Genomic DNA, 24,218 nt, shown 5'->3' on the forward strand with positions numbered 1-24,218 from the left:
TCTTGATATCCTTTGTTGAAAAGCTGGGATGTAAGCTCATGAGTGTGCACGTGTCCACAACACTATATGGCAGCAGTTTTGCAACAAGGTTATGCATTAGCAGGAGCACTAGATGGCAGCACTATTTCCTGTCATGTAGTGCTTCAGGCATGTGCACGCTGCCTACCTAGGTATCCCTTCAACAAAGAATAACATGAAAACAAAACAAATTTGATAAAAAGAAGTAAATTGGAAACTTTTTAAAAATTGTATTCTCTATCTAAATAATGAAAGAAATGTTTGGGTTTACTGTCCCTTTGAGATATAATAAATATGTGGCCTATTAAGGGACATAAGGACTGGAGTTGGGAAACACTGCATAAAGGATAGCAGCAAAAACACAAAAGCTTTGTGTATTTATAAATTTTTGTATAATTTATAATCATCTGCATTTTTAGCAGAAATAATCCCAACAACATGAGCTGCCACGGGACACTTTAATAAAATAAAAATAACTAAAAATGTATGTAGCGAAAAAAACAACTTGCCCTCAACAAATGCAAACTTCTATACCCTTTAATATACCAAAATAAACAAAATGCATTGCTTTTTGTAAGCTTTACTTTGCAAATAGAAATACACATGTATAAACATAAAAATAAAAAGGTGCCACTTAACCCAGTTGTTGGAGTCACATGAATGGGCTACAGCAGCTGCTATGTAACACTGTTTTAGATGTCAAAAGCTTACAGTTCCGCCAAAGGTGTCCATAAACAAATAGCTGCATAATATATCCAACAGTTCTTAGTTTGGAAACCACTGTTGTTCTTGCAGAAGTCTAGCGTTACATTCTAGATAAGAGCCATTGTCCTTATATGTTGGGATCCTTCTGTTGCAAGTAGCCCTCTCACACAAGTTTCGCCAGCCACCCTTCCACGTTGCTTAAATTGGCATCGCCCTCCTCTTCCTTGCTGTCCCGGGCACTGCATTCCAGGAAGTCAACCTTCATTGGCAGCTGGGAAAATTCAAAGTCTTTTCCCTTCTTGCCCAGCTGTGTGGCTGCAGGAGAGTTGCTGCTGTCTAGAGTGCTGGGAGCGGCTGACCGAGTGACACGGAGTGTATTCCTGGAAAAGAAGGAAGGGAAGTGAGAGTCGTAAACTTTTAAAACATAAGATCGTATCAACAAACTGCACCCTACAACTATTTATTTTGTTTTCTAAAGGGGGGCGGGAAATTTGAAATGAAAATTCACAGGGTTGACAGAAAATTCTTCCGTTAAATCATGCACAAAGTAAAAAAATAAATCTGCTCGACACCATACATTCCTCCTCTTATATCTCTTTGCTGCTCCAATATCCATGTCTTACCACATGAAACTCGAAAAGAGCTGAAATGTTTTGCACAGAGATATTCTGTAGTAGAGACAGTCTCCACCCTTCAAAAACACCTTTCTTAAATCTTATGTAAATCTTATGGTTAAGTCACACACTATATGAGCAACTGAAGAACCATCACACCTACACCTGCCCCATTAACTGTGTTATAACATAGAGCTTACTGACTTCACTTTTTATCTTTACAATGGTTAAACTGTGTGGTCTGTCAGCCGCTAACCCCCTGCTGGCTCTTCTAGTCTGTGCTCATCACATAAGATAACTTTATAGCTTTTAGTTTGCAACAGATTCATTTTATTTAACAAAGATACAACACTACTTTTGAATACTTACAACTCTTTCTCCAACTGTTGCTGTATCAGTTTGGCTGACTTGGCCATTGAGATATCTGTATAATTAAAGGAGAGTTAGAGAGATACAGGTTAACTAATCAGCACCAGAGTTTTCTGCATTAAAGGGACAGTCTACACCAGATTTTTTATTGTTTTAGAAGATAGATAATCCCTTTATTACCCATTCCCTAGTTTTGCAAAATCAACAGTTATATAAATAAACGTTTTACCTCTTTGATTGCCTTGTATCTAAGCCTCTGCAAACTGCCCCCTTATTTCAGTTTTTTTGACACACTTGCATTTAAGCCAATCAGTGCTAACTCCTAGGTAACTCCACGAGCGTGTGCAGAGTATTATCTATACAATACACATGAACTAACCCCCTATAGTAGTGAAGAACTGTCAAAATGCATATAGATAAGAGGCGGCCTTCAAGGTCTAAGAAATTAGCATATGAACCTCCTAGGTTTAGCTTTCAACCAAGAATACCAAAAGAACAAAGCAAAATTGGTGATAAAAGTAAATTGGAAAGTTGTTTCAAATGACATTCTCTATCTGAATCATGAAAGTTTATTTTGGACTAGACTGTCCTTTTAATCTAAAGAAAAAAATGAAGTTCTACTATTCTACCCATGAAGGAGCAAAGACTATAGAGGCATAGAAGGGATAATGAACATTTTGTACACTTTACACATCACAAACCGTAGGTCATTAAAACAAGAACACTAGAATATTTTGGGGGATAAAGCCAAGCAGATGGCATGTCAAATTATGTCTATATAGAACATGTATTTCTCTTTATAGTTGAATATTATGCAGTTTTATTAAAAAGAAAACGGAGAACTTCTAACATTACACATTAAAGGCTTAATATAAATCTACTCAACAGATGAATCAACTTGACAAGGCCACTTTTTGCCTTAAAAGGGACAGTCTAGTCAAAACTAAACTTTCATGATTCAGATAGCGCATGTAATTTTACACAACTTTCCAATTTACTTTTATCATCAAATTTTGCTTTGTTCTCTTGGTATTATTTGTTGAAAGCTAAAACTAGATAGGCTCATATGCTAGTTTCTAAGCCCTCGAAGACAGCCTCATATCTTAGTGCATTTTGACAGTTTTTCACAGCTAGACAGCGCTAGTTCATGTGTGCCATATAGATAACATTGTGCTCACTACTGTGGAGTTACAAGGTAATCACAGAGGTAAAAAGTATATTAATATAACAGTGTTGGTTATGTAAAACAGGGGAATGAGTAATAAAGGGAATATCTATCTTTTTAAACAATAAAAATTTGGGAGTAGATTGTCCCTTTAAAGGGACATTATACACCCCAAAAAAATATGGGCTATTTAAAGAAGATAAAGTTTGTAATTGACATTTATTATCAATTTTGCTGCTAAAGGTCCTAAAAATTATGATGAAATTAGCATTGCTCTTACTATATTTAAAGGGACAGTCTACCATTGAATTGTTATTGTTTTAAAAAGATAGATAATCCCTTTATTACCCATTCTCCACATAGACTAACTACTTCAAGAGAAGAACCTACCTTGTTTGTTGCATGCGATTAGTATTGGGGGAGCATTGCGCAGTATTATGCTGTCTGTCAAAAGGAGATAGAGGAGTTCTGCAACTTCCTTCACCTCGCGCTGGAACGTAGAACTGTCCACCACGAACACCAGAGCTCTGCAAGAAACCAGCAGTTCATTAACAAGACCCCTTTTCTGTAATGTGTAGGACTGACTATGGAAATCTGTGCAAAGGCCGACAGACTTAAATTGGAAAATAAGTGCTTTACAATATTTAAATGCCATCATTTTGTTAGAACAATGTATACGGTTTACAAATCTACAACAATTTAGGAATACGTCCTTGAAAGGACTGTAGGAAATCATGATCCTGCAATCCTTTGCTGTGGCCAAAATGAAACAAATGTAAAATGAATTTGTATTCTAAGCAAACCAGTTATTCTGTAGAATGTTGCATGCTGACCATATGAAAGATAAATGTTATGTTTTATGTCCCCTTATTTAGTATCTAAATTTCTCTTTGATAATAAGAATCTTTAAAGGGACATTCCAGCCAAAACTGAAATCCACATTTATTAGCAAAATTGCTTCTAACAAAAGCTTTAGCGATTTCAAAAGGGTATTTAAGTATGCACTGTGCACCAGCATTTTAGATACAGCACTTGCTCATATGTTTGTTCCATCTGATATTGGCACAATTTGTTAATTGCTGACATGATACAGGCCCCACTGGCGTTCTGATCAGCCACAGTACTTAAAATGCTGGTGTACTGAGAATATCCAGCTATGCTTTACATGCACGTGCAAAGACATTTTTTTATCACTTAAGCATATATATATTTTTTTTTTTTACTAGAAGCATTTTTCCCAATACCTTAATATTGAAAATGTTACTATTCAAAGATGTTATTTATCTATGTGCATTTTAATTTTGACTGGTATGTCCCTTTAAAATTTAATTTCTATGATTATAATCTGCTCATGCATTTGGGAAACCTCCACATTTTAGTAAGCAGACAATTTAGAATCACAAAGGGATTTGAGAGAACCTCAACTTGTACCTAAGGCACTGGGGTATAAAGTGACCTCCCCAAACATCAGAACCAGCTACACTGAACTGTACAAGTCATCAATGAGTCATAATCAATATTGTAAGTTATTATGTTTACCAAATTTTGAGAAGGGACCAGGAAATTCTGCACAGCTATATGATTCCCCCCATCCCCAATACCTGACTGCGACTTTATACTGTTCCAGGTACTGATGCCTCAAGCTTTCATGACCAGGCAGGTCGACCAAGGTCAGTGTAGAGCCCTGTGGGTGCAGGAAAGAATGAATAAATCACTACAAAACATCACCAAGGTTATTTCCATTAGACAAAACCAAGTATACTTAGCATTTATAAATGAGAATAGATATTAGTCCATGAAGTTACACATTATTGCAATTATGTGTGAATGGACCAGTTCAAGAAAACAGCAGTTGGTACTTTGCTGTTGAGCATAGCAATGTTCAAGTACCTTATCCATGTACTACTGAAGGGTTTCTCAACTCAAAATGGCTGTTGCATTCTTGATTAAACCAATTTCAGTACAATAACTCCATTGTAGGGCCATTATAGTGTTAAAATTACATGCTCTAATTTGCTAAGAGTATGTTATTTTAACATTAGCAACAATGCAATTCTATGTGTACATAGTTAAAGTACCACTTTGGAGCTGCAAAGAATTTCTGGTTCTAAACAGACACGTCCGATGAGCCAATCCGTAGTGCTAGTCACATGACCATACTTATGAGCTAGAGCATGCCATTTAACACTATAATGGCTTTTTAAAATAAAAAAAAGGTTTCTGGCAAAAATCTGTGTGTTATTTAATATGTTTACTACATTAATGATGTTTAAATCAACATTAAAGGTGAACTAATAGACAGAGTGTAGAGCTTTCCCAGCCACAAGTTTTCTTCAAGCAGCATGTTTTTCTTTATTAAGAAATCTAAGAAGTTGCATTCAGCTTGTCACATCAGACACTAATTCAAACACATCTGTGAGTGAACACTATTTTGACCATGGAATTCCTAATTGAATAATCATAATTGATATTTAAAGAAATTCTGAATCAAACAAAGAAAAAGGAGTCTGGCAGTTGATATACATACATATTCAGCATACAGTTGTGCTCATAATGTTACATAACCTGGCAGAATTTATGATTTCCTGGCCATTTTTCAGAGAATATGAATAAAACAAAAACTCTTTTCACTCATGGTTAGTGTTTGGCTGAAGCCATTTATTATCAATCAACTGTGTTTACTCTTTTTTAAATAATAATGACAACAGAAACTACCCAAATGACCCTGATCAAAAGTTTACATACCCCAGTTCTAAATACAGTGTATTGCCCCCTTTAACATTAATGACATCTTGAAGTCTTTTGTGGTATTTGTGAATGAGGCTCTTTATCTTCTCAGATGGTAAAGCTGCCCATTCTTCCTGGCAAAAAGCCTCCAGTTCCTGTAAATTCTTGGGCTGTCTGGCATGAACTGCACGTTTGAGATCTCTTCAGAGTGGCTCAATGATATTGAGGTTAGGAGACTGAGATGGCCACTCCAGAACCTTCTCTTTATTCTGCTGCAGCTAATGACAGGTTGATTTTTCCTTGTGTTTAGGATCATTGTCATATTGGAATGTCCAAGTACGTCCCATGGGCAGCTACCGGGCTGATGAAGCAAACTTTCCTCCAGTATTTTTTGATAACATACTGCATTCATCTTGCCATCAATTCTGACCAAATTTCCTGTGCCTTTGTCGCTCACACATCCCCAAAACATCAGCGATCCACCTCTGTGTTTCACAGTAGTAATGGTGTACCTTTCATCATAGGCCTTGTTGACTCCTCTCCAAATGTAGCGTTTATGGTTGTGGCCAAAAAGCTAAATTTTGGTCTCATCACTCCAAATGACTTTGTGCCAGAAGGTTTGAGGCTTGTCTCTGTGCCGTTTGGCGTATTGTAAGCGGGATACTTTATGGCATTTGCGTAGTAATGGCTTTCTTCTGGCGACTCGACCATGCAGCCCATCTTTCTTCAAGTGCCTTCTTATTGTGCATCTTGAAACAGCCATACCACATGTTTTCAGAGAGTCCTGTATTTCACCTGAAGTTATTTGTGGGCTTTTCTTTGCATCCCAAACAATTGTCCTGGCAGTTGTGGCTGAAATTTTAGTTGGTCTACCTGACCGTGGTTTGGTTTCAACAGAACCCCTCATTTTCCACTTCATGATTAGAGTTTGAACACTGCTGATTGGCATTCTTAATTCATTGGATATCTTTTTATATCCCTTTCCTGTTTTATACAGTTCTACTACCTTTTCCCACAGATCCTTTGACAATTCTTTTGCTTTCCCCATGACTCAGAATCCAGAAACATCAGTGCAGCACTGAATGAAAGATGCAAAGGTCTGTCAGGAGTCCAGAAACTCATTGACCTTTTATACACGCACACTAATTACAAGCAAACAGATCACTGGTGAGGATGGTTACCTTTAATAGCCATTCAAACCCCTTTGTGTCAACTTGTGTGCATGTTATCAGGCCAAAATCACCAGGGTATGTAAACTTTTGATCAGAGTCATTTGGTTATTTTCTCTTGTCATAATTTAAAGAGAGTAAACACAGTTTATTGATAATAAATGGCTTCAGCCAAACACTAACCATGAGTGAAAGAAAAGTTTTTGTGTTATTCATATTCTCTAAAAAATGGCCAAGAAATCATAAATTCTTCCAAGGTATGTAAAATTATGAGCACAAATGTATATTGTGAGCTATGCTTTAGTTCTCCTGACTTCCAGTCATGTATTCTGAATAAGTCAGATTATTCTTGTTCGTTTGATGACGACTCAACCTTTGCTCAGCTGGATAAATCATTTAAAGCCATCTTGTTAGTAGCCCTGACAATGACTTTAGAAACATTGCTTTTTTTTAAATCCTAAAAAAAAATAGGAACATACAATGTCCCATGTCTGCTCAAGTACCAATTCAAATACATCATCTTACTAACAATCCCCTAAATGCTCACACGCTGCTCACAATGCTGCCAAAACACTCTTAAACAAGGAAACCTCTGGAATTTCGGTAGCTCTGAACCCTATATATGCAATCAATATTAAGTTAATCATCAAACTGACTGACATAAAATGTATTACAAACATGTAATGCAAACCTTACTTAAAAGGGATAGGAAGGGGGCAGTGGCTTGTATGACACACGTGAAGCCTTCACTGATAAAACACACCACCGTCATCTCTCTGTTTGAATCTTGATACTCTAAGCACATATGTGCCTATGACTCTACGGTAATACATTTTACAAGAAGCATGTGTGCTAATAGAAGTATATTGCAAAAATGCTTCTATTAAAACTGAAATGCAACGATGCACATTTCAAATTTGATATTGCTATCCCTTTAATAAAAAATACCTAGAATGCACTGTTTTCTTTGAGGAAAAAAACAAAAACCTACAGCTGCTCTTTGTCTAGAAATAACGTGTTTAGTCCCTATTTTTAATCTCTACTTGAAGAATCTAAATCAAAGATTCCTACCTTGTCACTTTTTACTCTGTACGCTGCAGAGCTGGCTGTGATTGAGGTCTGGGTCTTCTTGTACTGTCCGGTTAGCAGCTAAAATTAAACACAAGAACATATATAAAAGGAAGTATCTGTTAAAGGGACAGTGAATACTATTGGTACATGTTAAATAGGTTTATTGTGCCTTTAAAAGAGCACTGTGAGTCAAAGTTGTATTGCCCAGTGCACTTAAATAATAAGTATTGTATTGCATCCCCCAACTGGCAGCTTTTTTTCGAACTGTCAACGGCAGGCGGTACAGACAATGAGGATTGCACCGAGAGCGCCATTCAGTTTCCTTCCTGCATGCTCCTGGCAACAAGCTGTCGGTCTGTGTCTGCTATTTTGATAAATCCGCTTCATAAAATAACACAGGAACATGAGGGACCGAAGTGGGCTGTTAAAAGTGAATCTGTCACGTTAATACTAAATTGTAGGTTCATCAAAAATGTTATGGAAGTTTTATTAAATGAGTGAATTTTATGGACACCAATCTGTTTGCAATTTTACAGCTCTCTATGGTAATCTGTCAATGTTACAATAATAAAAAATTCAATACAACATGCCGGCTGAGGTTTACTCTTCAACAAAGGATACTAAGAGAATGAAGCACATTTGATAATAGAAGTAAATTAAAAAGTTGGTCAACATTACATGTTCTAAATGTTTATTTTTATTTTACTGTCCCTTTAAACCAGGGCTTGACAAACCCAGGAGTCAGGAGACCATTAGCTCCTAGAATTTTGTGTTATTTCTCCATATGTCTACATACAAATACCACTGTCTATCTCCTAAAAGCATGTCTAGATTCTAAATTTTCTTCCTGGCTCCTAAATTTTAAACAGATTTGTTGACCACTACTTTAAAAACAGTAAAACAAATGGACCAATGACCTACCCTGATGAAGAAGAGTGTTTTTCCCGAGTCACATACACCAAGGAGAAGCACAGCTCTGCGGCTTATCTGACTCCTTCGCAAAAGCTTCCATAATACTGTGAAAAACACATACAGTTATTATAAAACATCTTTCAATGGACAGTTAAATGTTAGGAAACTCCCTAATTGGGTTTCTTTTAGATATATACTATTACTAGTAACAGAAAGTCCCACTCTTTCATGAAAGTATCCAACATTCTCTCTGGTTGATTCTGCATTTCTTTAGCTTGGAAAAGGCAGAATGCCAAAGAATGTATAAGCATACTGTTGTTCAATACATAATTAACTATAGTGTTAACATTATATGATGGTACAGATCATGGTATCATGTTTATATTTCCAGAGTTGCTTATTTAGATTACATGGGATGCCGCTGATAATTTGTATTAAAAATAAGATGACTGATGTCATGATACGTAGTCAAATATGTCATTAATGCCTTACATGATACCAATAAATATTGAGCTGCACAGTTCCCAATTAAAAAAAGGATTTCAGAAGTCTGGTGTTTTCAATTGGTTTATCAAGGATAACTGTGTGGAAGGGGACTGCGGTATTGTACATTTGCTGTCCTTTAAAAAGACATAAAAGTATTATTTGCAGTACTATATGAACCTAGTAAGAGATCAAACAAAAAAAGTCTTAGAAACTTTACCTTTGTAGGTAGAATAAGCATATTTTACACAGCATCTTTACCGTGCCTCTGATACGGATATGAGACACAGAAAGTAGCTGATACAGCTGTATGAGCTATAAATTCACATTTGAGACCCAAAAATGAATCCAATAAAGGATCCTGTAAGGTTCTTGCTTCTGCTCAGAACGGTGCCAGGCATGAAGAAAAGGGAGTCAGATTCAAGAGTAATATTATACTTAAAATATAAATTTAGGCATATTTATGGGGATTTAGATACATTCATTATACTAAAGCCAAAAAGTACCAGGTAATAAATTAATTGTACACAATTTTAAAGTTATATATTTTACAGTTGTTCTTTAATAGATAACACATGTATTTGAGTGATACATTAAATAGAAAAAAATAGAAAACGATATATTTAATTTATACAAGTAGTTTTTGGCTAAGAGTATTTCAGTGTGGAAAATAACAGTGAATTGTATTTAAAAGGCAGTAAGTACACACATGCACATAAAACATGATCGTTAATAACTTACTGAAAAGTTATATTACAGGCTATGTTATGGGGTAATTTAAATAAATGATAATAAGCCACAGCACTGTCAAGGGATACGATATATATTAATACTTTTTGCATTTAATGTTTACTAAATACCGTAAGGTTTTCCCTTTTTAAACTAAATGTTTTATTATATCATATATATTATTATATTGTATATATGTTGAGACACTGCCTTTAAAATACCAACTCAATGAATTGATCTAGTGCTTGAACATATGTTTCCCAAATTCACCACTTACCAAGGCTGAGCAATACCACTAGCAAGGCTACTCCCACGGACAGCACGGTAGGATCCTGTTTCTGTAGTTCCTGCCTAACATACTCCATGTCGGGTAGCCACTGAGACCCTGGAGCCACCTGCACGTCCGCCATCGTTGTATACAACAGAATTAGATTAGAACGGAGAGAAACCTTGCGCATGCGCTTACCCTGTATTGACGTGTCATTGCGGTACAATACAGTTACTGATTTGCTGGGTAGAGCAAGGTATGCCGGGAGATGTCATCTCTGGCCTCAGAAGCATCACGGTACATGTAGTCCGATGCGATTCAAATGCAATGTGTAAGTGGTGTCAATCACTGTTGAGGGTATAGAATCCACGCACCACTGTGCATAACTTTATTTTACTTATTAATAAACTGTTAGGGAGCATTAGCAATGTATCAAGCAGAGAACAACCAAAGGAAATGGAAGTTATTTTAAAATATATCTTCCCTCAAGTTTTAATCCCTTTGCTTCGTACCTATTCTGCAGTACCCTGCATTTCTTTCATTCTTTACATTTATGCAATAGTGTGTTTTGTTTTCCAAGCTAGTCATTTTTTATTCCAACAGACCATTATTTAGAAAATATATGATGCTGAAGTTAGCTCCTTATTCGGCCAGCTTCTTATTCGAATGCTGAAGTTAGCTACTTATTCTGCCAGCTTCTTATTCGAATGCTGAAGTTAGCTACTTATTCTGCCAGCTTCTTATTCGAATGCTGAAGTTAGCTACTTATTCGGCCAGCTTCTTATTCGGCCAGCTTCTTATTCGAAGATTGAAGTTAGCTTACTATTCACCCAGCATCCTATTCTAGTTAGCTTCTTATTAATAAAATAAATTATTTATTAAACAACAATTAGCAAAGTTAATATGATATTAATCATTAAATTTGGCACCAAAGGTGGCACCATAATTTTCATTAATTTCAATAGGGAAATTCTGAATAAGATACCAAGCTTTTAATCTTGGCTCACTCACATTTTACTTGTTTTATACTAATTGGGCATCCCTCTATAGAAAAAGAATCAATCTAGCCTGAGCCAAATTGTATTGATCATGTAATATGGCACCAAACCTGGTACCCTCATTTCAATGCATTTCAATGGGAGATTTTGAATAAGTAACCAAGATTTTAATATATGAAAACCATCTTTGCTCACTCACATTTGGCATGTTTTATACTAATTGGGCATCCCTCTATATAAAAAAATTCAATGTAGCCTGAGCCAAATTATATTGATCATATAATATTGCATCAAAGCCGGCACACTAGCATCCATGTATTTCAATGGGAAATTGTGAATAAGTAACCAAGCATTTGCTCTATTAAAACCATCTTGGCTCACTCACATTTGGCTTGTTTTATACTAATTGGGCCCCTCTATCTAAAAATAATCAATCTGGGGGCGTGTCTCTGGGCAGCACCTTGAATGGTTGCAATATCGGTTGCTCCAAGGGGATCACAGATAATCTACCTTTTATCAGTGACTAAGAAGACCATCCAACTCTCACAACTAGATATTTAGAACCTACAGCTTAAGCTGATTCGGATGATATTATATTTTTGGACTTACCACCTTTGAGAACCGATCCGGAGGGTTGGGGCCTAAGGTAGCTACTTCTGTAAAAGGCTTCCAACACCCCCCCCGGTATCTAGTAAGCCGGGTACACAGTGCACAGACACTGCCAAATTCTACACCTAAGGAGAATAGCTGGTAACACATCTCCCAACAACGGAAATTCCGCTTCAATTATAACAAGAGACATACCATATACTTCAGTGTATTCACGCACTTTCCTATCCAAAATGGCGCTGAACTCTAAGCTACTTCTGAGGGAAGTCAGAGCCTTACTGGAAGAACATCATAATAAGCTCTGCGCAGTACTCAATGAGGAATTTAGTTCCCTTAAAGCGTTATGTGCCAAAGGAAAGAAACAGCCTCTACAGGAGGAGCAACACAAGTCTCTATTATACCCGATTCACCCTTTTACTATCAAAGTGGCTAGTGAACCCCTGCAACCTTCACCTAAGGGAGAAACTCACTCAAATGGGGACTCCGGTTCAGGCAGATCTAGCCTGGAGATGCTAGAGACTGGAGCTGGGATTCCGGTTCAAACCTCTCACGCTCCGGAGAGGCCACCTCCACAGGTCTGCCTCCTTGTACATGAAGGTGGCGACTTGTCCGCTGGGCTCAGCAGTTTGAAGTACCCCCATATGCTGGCTGAGGACTGCCCCGGCAGCTTGAGAGGACCCGAGGTGCCTGGCAATCTGGAGGGCTGCACCTTAACCCTGCTAAGATATGACACCGGGTGGAAGAGGGCGAGCAGTCTGCTACAGGCAATACACACAACGGAGCATCTGATACCCCAAAGGGATCATGGAGAAGTGGTATCGCCAGTCCAGATGAACAAGCAGCAAGTAGGTGAAGAGCTGAGGAAGATACCTCCGTTTTCATGCAGCCCTGCGCCCCGGCCATTGAGACAGTCACCAGCAAAATCAGGGGTGGGCTAGAGTATAAGCCGCTACTGCACTGAGCCCCGCTTACCCTGGGGACTTAATTTGATCTGGACACTCTGATTTTGGCCAGCATGTTAGTAAAATGCTTAATACTTGGGGTTTTTGAATAGCAACTTTTACTCTTACATCTTTACAACCATATATGAGGCAAGTAACGATATCGATAACAGGTGTTATGCCATAATTTTGGCCCATAATATACTCCCAGTGACTTCAGTACACCAATGTTATTATTTCATCAGCTGCTCTTTGATTTGACTGTGAAGTTGTTATAGACACTTATCGTTATAGGCTTTTATTAGGGACACAATTTGCTATGCCTACTACCATGCTCATTTTCCTATCTGCTTGTTTTAACAAATTATTGCAGCATACTTGAATTGTCCTCCTTCTGGTCTATCTCTAACACTCCACATAGCAATTATCGGAGACATGACTGCCTGTTTAGCTAAATAGCTCTGAGAGTTATACTAGCTAATGTGCCTCATTCTGTTGTTGCCCAGGATTGCTGGGCATTGGGGAGAGAGTTAAAGAATTGGCATACATGGTTTGTTTATTAAAATTGATCACAGGGCAATTACAGTTATATTCTATGTGTGTCCCATACTTACTAATAAGAACTAACAGACCCTCTCTGCCTGCATCCCTGGTCACCGTCATTGATTTACATCTCTTCTTATGTTTTAATTAATGTGTATAGCGGTAGGTTAACGACTTTTAAGGTGGGTTTTCAATGCTGCAATGTATACACTTTATGCATGACTTATAGAAGGGAGTTATCCCTTTTTAAAATTAGATTAGTATTTACTATATACCTATAATTCCCACTTATGCCCCTCAACTCCCTCAGGTTAATTGTGTTATTGGCAGATAGGGTCACATTTGCCCCTTAGGGGTCAGAATTAATTAATTTTTAGGGCCCAACCTGGGAACCTGGGGCCTGCGGCTGGGATGCGAGTCTCCAGGAGCCCATGTTATGATGGTGTATTGAGGGTCAATCCCTAATTCCCGCCTATCAGCTGCTATAGGGCAATAATTAATTTTCATTCACATCTGCCCAGAATATAAAGAGGAACATCTAAGTCTAAAGATAGGAGTATCACCCTATATATGAGAATTATGACTAATTCAGCACTTCTCTTTATGAGACTTCTGCTTACATGTCACCCCTGGGCCACATAATCTTTGCCCTTGTCAGGAATAATTCCTACCATATGTACTTTGCCCCTATGCTAAACGGCAAGTTTGCTACCTTACCAGGTCAGTGTCTGACTGCTGGCACTATGTGTCCTTCTATATCATTGGGAAATAACATAATAATTGACCTTAATGTTAGTACTATTTTTTCTGAATATGCAAGGAGATATCACTTGACTGGTATGTTGTTATTCATATGTTGGGTTAGAGGTGCTCCCTTTTGTGTTATTTTTTATTGTACTTTCCATTCCTATCAGTATCTCACATTTGTTCTCCATGAAGTTATCATAATACTTCAATCCTTAGGCCCAAGAGTGGCCTACTTGTTATTTTTTCTTTTTTCTCCTTAAAGTCCCCCAGCTTGTCTACATTACACTTCAGGAGGTCCAAGAGAGGCCTTGTTAGTTCTTTGGGGAACACAACTTAATTCTATATCATACATTATTGTATTTCAGGAGATCACTCTATATCAGAAAAACTGAGGTTCAATGTTTAAATTCTATTTATATTTCCAAGCAATCTGTGTGTTAATAGACGATATTTTATGGTGCATACCTAACTGTCAATTTTGTGCTTGGCTTTATGTTTTGTGTAATAACTTGCTTGTATCACTTATTTCAAAACCTCAATAAAAAATAAAAAAATAAAAAATAAAAAAAAATAATCAATCTAGCCTGAGCCAAATGATATTGATCATGTAATATGGCACCAAACCTGGTACCCTCATTTCAATGCATTTCAATGGGAGATATTGAATAAGTAACCAAGCTTTTAATCTATGAAAACCATCTTGGCTCACTTACATTTGGATTGTTTTATGCTAATTTTGCATCCCTCTATATAAAAAAAAATCTATGTAGCCTGAGCCAAATGATATTAAACATATAATATGGCATCAAAGCTGGCACCCTAGCATCCATGCATTTCAATGGGAAATTGTGAATAAGTAACCAAGCATTTCCTCTATTAAAACCATCTTGGCTCACTAACATTTTACTTGTTTTATACTAATTGGGCATCCCTCTATATAAAAAGAATCAATCTAGCCTGAGCCAAATGATATTGATCATGTAATATGGCACCAAACCTGGTACCCTCATTTTAATGTATTTCAATGGGAGATCTTGGCTCACTTACATTTGGCTTGTTTTATGCTAATTTTGCATCCCTCTATATAATAAAAATCTATGTAGCCTGAGCCAAATGATATTGAACATATAATATGGCATCAAAGCTGGCACCCTAGCATCCATGCATTTCAATGGGAGATTTTGATTAAGTAACCAAGCATTTACTCTATGAAAACCATCTTGGCTCACTCACATTTTACTTGTTTTATACTAATTGGACATCCCTCTATATAAAAGGAATCAATCTAGCCTGAGCCAAATTATATTGATCATGTAATATGGCACCAAACCTGGTACCCTCATTTCAATGGTAGATTTTTAATAAAAAACCAAGCTTTTAATCTATGAAACCCATCTTGGCTCACTCATATTTGGCTTGTTTTATACTAATTGGGCATCCCTCTATCTTAAAAGAATCAATCTAGCCTGAGCCAAATGATATTGATCATATAATATGGAACCAAACCATGTACCCTCATTTCAATGCATTTCAATGGTAGATTTTGAATAAGTAACCAAGCGTTTAATCTATGAAAACCATCTTGGCTCACTCACATTTTGCTTGTTTTATACTAATTGTGCATCCCTCTATATAAAAAGAATCAATTTAGGGGGCGTGTCCGAGCAGCGTTCTGAATAGGACGCACAACCTGAGAGCTCCAAGCAGAAATTTTAATAATCCGCTGATTATTATTACTTAACAGCACAAATAAGCAAATATCACGCAAAGGTTTCGCAGTTCTAGCAATTGTGACCCACATTGACTTTTTCAGCTGTACATATGACGCTGGAGACCCAGATCGGAACCTAAAGGCCTAAGGCAGCGGCCATATATTAGGCATTCACCTCCCCCCCGGGAAGAGCCGGGTGATCAGTGCTGCCGGGCAATCTGGCTTACTGAACCTCTTCACAAACTATCACTCTAACTGGATAACAAGGGAGATCCTTACCTACGCTGCGGGAAATCTACAAACAGAAAGGCTGAGAACAGCATTAATTGTAATATACCTCAAAATGACCTGCATCAAAGAATCGGAGTCCCAATGCTACTCAGCTTCATACTCTGAGAAAATAGAGAGACTTTTTGACAAGCTACTACAAAAGGCTCCTTATGATTTTTTACTAAGCAAGATATGTCCAAAGAATATAACGAGCACTCCCCTTTCTGAAACTGTCAGCCATGAAAGCGCTAAACATATGACACACCCGTCATCAAGAGCAGAGGTATGTGATCAGGGAGACTTAGAGAAAATGGCGGATTTCGTACCCATAACTGACATCACACCTGCCAAAGCGAAGGGAACAATAACCGGGAGCCCTGACACTGGAAACTGGTACCTGGCATCAAACGATCTCTTCAAACCGGCACTGGCAAGAAAACAAACCAGGACTCGGCAAGCAGCTCCATACTGGCGATACGTCGAGCAGCTAGAGGAGAGAGGCAAGGGCGCACAGATAAATAGTCCCGACCAGGGCCGCGGAAGGGCCATTACGCAAGCAGCTGCGGGGAAAAAGGTGATATTGAAGCCTCAACCAGCGGCGGGCCCTGCTGCTCCGCAAGGTAATTTTACATTGTTCATCTCCCCACATGGGCCTCCTCCGGTGGAAACCAGTCCATGTGATATGGCATGGAGCAAAACACAATACATATTATGGCCAGCACTAGAGGGGGATACCTTAGATCTGCCTCAGCAAAGTGCGGAGAGAAGACCATTGAGATCTCTGATGGACAGAAAATATGACTTTGCTGAACGTTCTTCCTGCACTAAAATTACTTTCGCAAATAAGACCCCCTGGCAGTCTTTTTACATAACTTTCAAGGGGTTCAGGTCCTGCTCCCCTGACATAACCCTCCTCCAGCACAGAGATGAAGGATAACCTATAGACTGACACCCTTATTCAGCAGTGATTACACTGCCCTGCAATCTAAATGTCTTGTGATAGGCATTTATCAACAGGACTGTTTTGAGTATATTTAGAGGTTAATGTTTTCCTGATAATGTTCAGTTTTATAACGCTTTGTACCACATAGATAAAACTATATAATGGCAACACAGTATGTGACGAAGCTTATGTTTTTCCTTTAGTATGTTTTGCATAGGCTACAGATAATACTTAGGAGGTGTTCCTTTTTCAAATGTTATTACATCATATGTCACCTTTTGAAAATACTAGCTACACACAGAAAAGATACCATATGTAGGACATCTAGGGTTGTAAACAAAATTAAACCCTGGCGCGGCTTTTGGCCGGAGCTGCGGTCAGGGAGGTAAACAAAAAGTGTAATCCCTTATAACCCAGATGCAGCGCAGGACACCTAGTATAGAGGACATCTTGAATTCACAATAGGTACATAGTAAACACAGCGTAAAAAGAAACTGTCACTACTCCACCATCAAGATACCGCCAAAGCCTGGTAACAACTAGGAAGCTAGGATAAATACACTACAGCCACTATTTGCCCCCTCACTTTACAAGCAACCAACTACCACACAGCAACACATATGCCTTCCCAAACAGGTAGGTATGCAACTCCACTACAATGTTTAAAGGATTTTTTTGTTTGTTTGTTTTTGTAAATAAGGTTTATTGTTAGTTAGGTTAACCCCAACACCAGCATATCCGAAGATCTTTATAGATATGGGATCCAAGAGAGGTCCCCATAGCTGGGGTATAGATAGAGCGATTATTAAGTTTAGTCCACTTGTCCTGTTCAACCAACATCTTCTTAGGTCCTCATCCATCTTCCCTCAAGCGTACCTTATGAACTGATAATACGCATTATTTGTTGGATAAGTGGATTCACAGCAAAAGCACGCAGTCTTATCACACCATCAGTAAATATGCAACAAACTTTTATTTGTCTATGTGCTATATGATATGTTATTCTTATAAGTGCTGTAAAATATCAATTCTCCTAATAAAGCTCTTTTGAAAACTAAAAAAAAAAAAAAAAGAATCAATCTAGCCTGAGCCAAATAATATTCATCATGTTATATGGCACCAAACCTAATACCTTAATTTCAATGCATTTCAAGGGGAGATTTTGAATAAGTAACCAAGTTTTTAATCTATGAAACCCATCTTTGCTCACTCACATTTTACTTGTTTTATGTTAATTGGACATCCCTCTATATAAAAAGAATCAATCTAGCCTAAGACAAATTATATTGATCATGTAATATGGCACCAAACATGGTACCCTAATTTCAATGCATTTCAATGGGAGATTTTGAATAAGTAACCAAGCTTTTAATCTATGAAAACCATCTTGGCTCACTTACATTTGGCTTGTTTTATGCTAATTTTGCATCCCTCTATATAAAAAAAATCTATGTAGCCTGAGCCAAATGATATTGATCATATAATATGGCATCAAAGCTGGCACCCTAGCATCCATGCATTTCAATGGGAAATTGTGAATAAGTAACCAAGCATTTCCTCTATTAAAACCATCTTGGCTCACTCACATTTTACTTGTTTTATACTAATTGGGAATCCCTCTATATAAAAAGAATCAATCTAGCCTGAGCCAAATTATATTGATCATGTAATATGGCACCAAACCTGGTACCCTCATTTTAATGCATTTCAATGGGAGATTCTGAATAAGTAACTAAGATTTTAATCTATGAAAACCATCTTGGCTCACTCACATTTGGCTTGTTTTATACTAATTGGGAATCCCTCTATCTAAAAAGAATCAATCTAGCCCGAGCCAAATGATATTGATCATGAAATATGGAACCAAACCATGTACCCTCATTTCAATGCATTTCAATGGTAGATTTTGAATAAGTAACCAAGCTTTTAATCTATGAAAACCATCTTGGCTCACTCACATTTTGCTTGTTTTATACTAATTGTGCATCCCTCTATATAAAAAGAATCAATCTAGCCTGAGCCAAATAATATCATGTTTTATGGCACCAAACCTAATACCCTAATTTCAATGCATTTCAATGGGAGATTTTGAATAAGTAACCAAGTTTTTAATCTATGAAAACCATCTTGGCTCACTCACATTTTACTTGTTTTATACTAATTGGGCATCCCTCTATATAAAAAGAATCAATCTAGGCGGGGCGTAACCGTGCAGGCTCATGGTTGCACTGTGAAACTGCTCCGTAGCCTTTCCCTGCTCAATGGCCCTATTTCTACTTAAAATTAACTAAATAAAGGCAATAAAACACCAAAAGAAGAAACCGTAACTTCTGCACTATAGATTTGCACAGAAAAAGCGAAGTCGGAACACAGAGACAAAGTCCTTCACTCGAGCCGCAGCACAATGACAAAGGCTCAGGCGCCATCTTGCCTGCTAGAACTGTTACTGACAAAATCCTAGATTCGCAAGGCGGTGGATGCCTGAGACATAAGATTAATCACATCATACTGCGGGACACAGACAGCGACCGACCGCATTGATAAGAAGGCACAGAGAGAGGCAAGTTATTTACACCACCCGTTATATGACATAACAACCGCGACTACGCTCCAAGTCATAGAGCGCTCCTCCATAATCACTATTATTCACTCTGAGCCTAATGACCCCCTAGACAAAAGACACAAAGTTAACAGGAGCCCATTATTAGAAACGCTCTTAGAGACATAAAACGAACGATGAGCACAATACAGTAAAACTAAAGGCAGCAGCCTAAGCGCTCAGAGAGCAAAAGCAGACAGTGAAAATTGCCACGTGGAGATTAAAGGTCGCATCTGTGGCTCACAATCTAACTAAAAATGCATAGGTTGTAATGGAACCTTTAATATAATCTTTCATAAAATAATCAAAGCCTAATACTCTCTCACTACTTTGATATCTGTAAATACTATCCCATAGTACTGAACTTTCACAACACAGATTCAAGAATCACATGGCAACAAGGAGATCTTCTAGACCCAGTAAAACTCCTATGAACAACTCCACAGCACCTGTCAGTTCCTTTTTTAAACCCAAAGGTAAAGATCATTCCTGCAAAACGAACTTACCTATACAAAATCCAATAATGGATTCTAAAACAAAGGATGATACTCAAACACTACCTCAAGATCAGCTGTCACAGATTCAACAGAACATAGCATCTCTTCCATCTAAAAGTGACATTGCTGATTTAAAGACATTCATCAAAAATGAAATATCTTCCCTAAGAAAAGATATGAATGACCTTAACTCAAAAATTGAATACATTGAAGAAGGGCAAGAACAGCTGGAAACACTAGTCAGTGAAAACACGCAACACTTGAATTGCCAACATTCTATCGTCCAATCTTTACAGTTAAAAGTCGAAGACTTAGATAATCGAGGACGACGCAGTAACCTAAGGATAAGAGGCATACCCGAGTCAGTCTCACAAGAAATTCTTATTGAATACCTCCTACAACTTTTTAAACACCTGGAACCTTCTCTAGATCTCGATGAAGCATCAATAGAACGAGCCCATCGAGCCCTCAGGCCAAAATCTAATCCACCGAACCCCCCCAGGGATATAATTATGAAGTTCACTAGCTTCCTACAGAAGGAAGCTATATGGAAACAAGCCAGGAGTCACAGAGAAATAGCACATCAGGGACACAACCTCCAAATATATCAGGACTTATGCCCTGCAACAATAGAACGAAGAAGATCACTACGCTTTATAACATCAACCCTGCAGGCACAGAATATAAAATACAGATGGGGTTTCCCATTTAGCCTTTTGGTACATAGAGATGGCAAGACTCTCATCTATAGGGACCTGGAGGACTTAGATTCCTTGGCTAAAGGCCTCAATCTTACTTTCGACTCTCCTCCAACTCAGGATAAAGATAACCCTGGGATCTCGAAAGATCAACTACCTAAGCCCCAAAGATCGCTATGGACCAGGGTATCCAGAAACCGTGCAAAGGACGATATACCAAAATGAACATTTTCCATCTGAAATGGAGGTCTTATCAGTGCCCACTCTTGGGCTCACACTCTGGAAAATCACAGATCGTATTAAAAATGTTTCACAATAAGATAGCAATCAAACATAGAGAACAGGTCTTGCATCTAGTTTAAATTAAAATGATGCATAAGTCAAACCTTGGGGTCAATGACCGGACTAAAATTTAATTTATCTCAGAGACTGAGACTCGGGTTTCAAAGAGAGATAATATGGGTTTGTAATTCATGTAGTTTATACTGTTTTAAGGACATTGCTCATAATTTCATAATTTTTCAATGTTAATGTTAATCTAAGTTAGATAACGTATTATATGTGTACCTCTTGTAGAATTATTGCTTTGGCTACAGGACTGTTCAGAACTCAGCACCAGAGAAATAGCTGATATTAAGGTAGTTTGTGTTGGGGGCTATGGGTTCGAAGCATAACATAACAATGTGCCCCAAGTTGATTATATCAAACTCAGTTATGGTTTATTGTAAAGTAATTATAAGCCTAATTATAGGGCTTTTGAGGGGGATTCGCTTCCTCATCAAAGGAATCTTGTTACTTGTTGGAAATGGTTTTGTTAACTCTGTATATGTTTTACCCTACTTCTTCTTTTAACTGCCTTTGTATGCTGCAAACTCTTGTATCTGTTAAATCTTATAGCAATCTACACCAATGCCATGTCACTATTATACTCAAACATCCTAACAAGTTCAAAATAAATCACAATGTCTGAACACCTCCACATTAAAAAAAAAACAATAACCGCCAACACAATAAAAATCCAGACCATAAACGCACAAGGGCTCAATATACCTGCGAAAAGATCACAAGCGCTAAGAGATTTTTATAGTAACAAATCAGATATAATATTTCTTCAGGAATCTCACTTCCGCAAAGGAAGGGAACCAAAAACATTCAACATTAAATTCGGCACATGTTACTATGCATCACATGAAAAATCCAAAAAACACGGAGTGGGTGTCCTGATCAAAAAAAATATTCCGTTCCAAGATATAAAAATAATACGGGATAGACTGGGCAGATATATCATAGTGGTGGGCCTCCTATACGGAAGACCGATCACTTTGGTCTCCTTCTATACCCCAAACAGTAAACAATCTACCTTTATTAAACAGTTAGCCAACTTAGTATTGGAGCATCAAAAAGGAATTCTAATAATGAGTGGAGACTTAAATATGCCACTGAACCCAGTAGTAGATTGCTCAGCCACACATTCATCAGTACCTTACTCACAAATCACACAAACACTCAACACGCTGAAAAAACTCACTGTGCAAGACCTATGGAGATTACACTACCCAGACAAAGAGGACTACATCTTTTACTCTTTTCCACATAAACAATATTCTAGAATAGATTATATTTTTACAGATGTCACAGGTCTTTCATTGTTTACTTCCACTCACATTACTCCCATAACGTGGTCAGACCACGCGTCAGTCATCGGGGTCCTCCGGTGGCCTACTAAGCCCATACACAATTATATCTGGAAAGTAGATGAACAAATACTAGCAGACCCAGTTATCGCACAACAAATTTCCAAATCCCTAACTGAGTATTTTACCAATAACAACACAACAGGGATAACACCTTCGACTCTGTGGGAGGCACATAAATGTGTAATACGGGGAGAACTAATGGCCATTAAGGCATCTATTAATAAACAAAGACGCAAGCAAACTGAGGACTTTATCACAAACATGGAGACACTAGAGAGCCACCACAAAATGCATCCAACAGACCACACACTATTATCAGCCATTCAAATAGAGAAAGATAAACTAGCAACCCACATAAATAAAGATCATAAAAGACAAGCACTACGCTTACAGCAATGGAATTATGAAGGGCAAAACAAACCAGGCAGATCACTGGCAAGATACCTAAGGCTAAAACAACAAAAAAATGATATCCTCCACATTAGAGACGGAGGAGGCAAGGTACACCACTCTACACAAACGATCACTAATATATTCCAAAAATATTTTAAAAATCTATATAATTTGCATAATGACTCGGTAACCACAGAAAATAAAATAAACGACATAAACACCTACCTCACATCTCTGAATTTGCCACAGCTATCAGAGGATCAACAATCCCAACTAGACAACCCTATAACGCTTGAAGAAATTAAAAAGGTGATTAGGGATCTCCCAGCAAACAAGGCTCCTGGTCCTGATGGTTTCAGTAATCAATATTATAAGTTATTCCAAGAAGATCTACTCCCCCATATTACTACCTACTTTAACCATATTGACGAAATCCAAAAGTTCTCTCCCAGCTCATTGGAAGCCCACATTATTCTTCTCCCCAAACCCAACAAAGCCCTGGATGACCCATCTCATTATAGACCCATCTCCCTAATAAACTCAGATGTGAAAATATTTGCGAAGGTCATAGCTAATAGACTGAATGGCATTCTCCCAGATTTAATACATCAGGACCAGGTGGGATTCGTCCCTAAGAGGGAGGCAAAAGACAACACGGTCAGGGCCCTTAATCTAATCCAATACATGAAAGATAAAAACATACCAGGCATATTATTGTCTATAGACGCAGAAAAGGCCTTTGACCGTGTTGGTTGGGACTTCCTGAAGGCAACATTACACATTATGGGATTGGGACCTAAAATTCTCAATAGAATTTTCGCTCTATATACGAGCCCTACAGCCAAATTAATGATCAACGGCACGTTGTCTAGCCCCTTTGAAATAAAAAATGGAACACGCCAAGGTTGCCCCCTATCCCCACTCCTCTTTGCTTGCTTTATAGAAACACTGGCCACAAAGATTAGACAAAATCCATCGATCCAAGGCATCCAGATAGATTCACAAACATACACAATCTCTTTATTTGCTGATGACATTTTATTCACTATAACAAACCCAGAAAATTCTATACCTCCCTTACTACGAGAATTCGACAAATTCAATTTATTATCAAATTTCTTGATCAACACCTCTAAAACTGAAGTTTTAAATATCACCTTAGACGAACAGACCCTAGCCAGAACAAAAGCAATCATGCCTTTCACTTGGTGCCCTCAAGCTCTTCATTATTTAGGGATAGATTTATCTACCTCAATAGATAACACATTCAAACTTAACTATATCCCCATTCAAAAGACCATAATAAGAGACCTATCCTCATGGCTGTCAAAAAAAATATCTT

General features: G+C 37.8%; 1 protein-coding gene across 1 annotated transcript; it reads right to left on the reverse strand.

Annotated features, from left to right (window-relative positions):
* Positions 1–537: 537 nt before the first annotated feature.
* On the reverse strand, positions 538–10,410 carry SRPRB (SRP receptor subunit beta). The gene is made up of 7 exons (XM_053709798.1): positions 10,240–10,410; positions 8,760–8,854; positions 7,839–7,916; positions 4,473–4,555; positions 3,262–3,398; positions 1,707–1,761; positions 538–1,103 (listed from the first exon to the last, which is right to left on the reverse strand). The coding sequence occupies exons 1-7, from the start codon at positions 10,370–10,372 to the stop codon at positions 887–889; spliced, it is 798 nt and encodes a 265-aa protein (XP_053565773.1). The 5' UTR covers positions 10,373–10,410; the 3' UTR covers positions 538–886.
* Between the last annotated feature and the right edge of the window lie 13,808 nt (positions 10,411–24,218).

Source organism: Bombina bombina, chromosome 4 (genome assembly GCF_027579735.1).
Source record: "Bombina bombina isolate aBomBom1 chromosome 4, aBomBom1.pri, whole genome shotgun sequence".
NCBI lineage: Eukaryota > Metazoa > Chordata > Amphibia > Anura > Bombinatoridae > Bombina > Bombina bombina.

What these genes read in the sequence shown, in the direction of transcription:
- SRPRB (XM_053709798.1), bottom strand. Translation starts at nt 10,372, where the DNA reads ATGGCGGACGTGCAGGTGGCTCCAGGGTCTCAGTGGCTACCCGACATG. An exon ending in AAACACTCTTCTTCATCAGG is followed by an intron (nt 7,917 to 8,759) that starts GTAGGTCATTGG and finishes GTTTAATTTTAG; the next exon opens with CTGCTAACCGGACAGTACAA. An exon ending in CAGTATAAAGTCGCAGTCAG is followed by an intron (nt 3,399 to 4,472) that starts GTATTGGGGATG and finishes GGTTTCTTGCAG; the next exon opens with AGCTCTGGTGTTCGTGGTGG.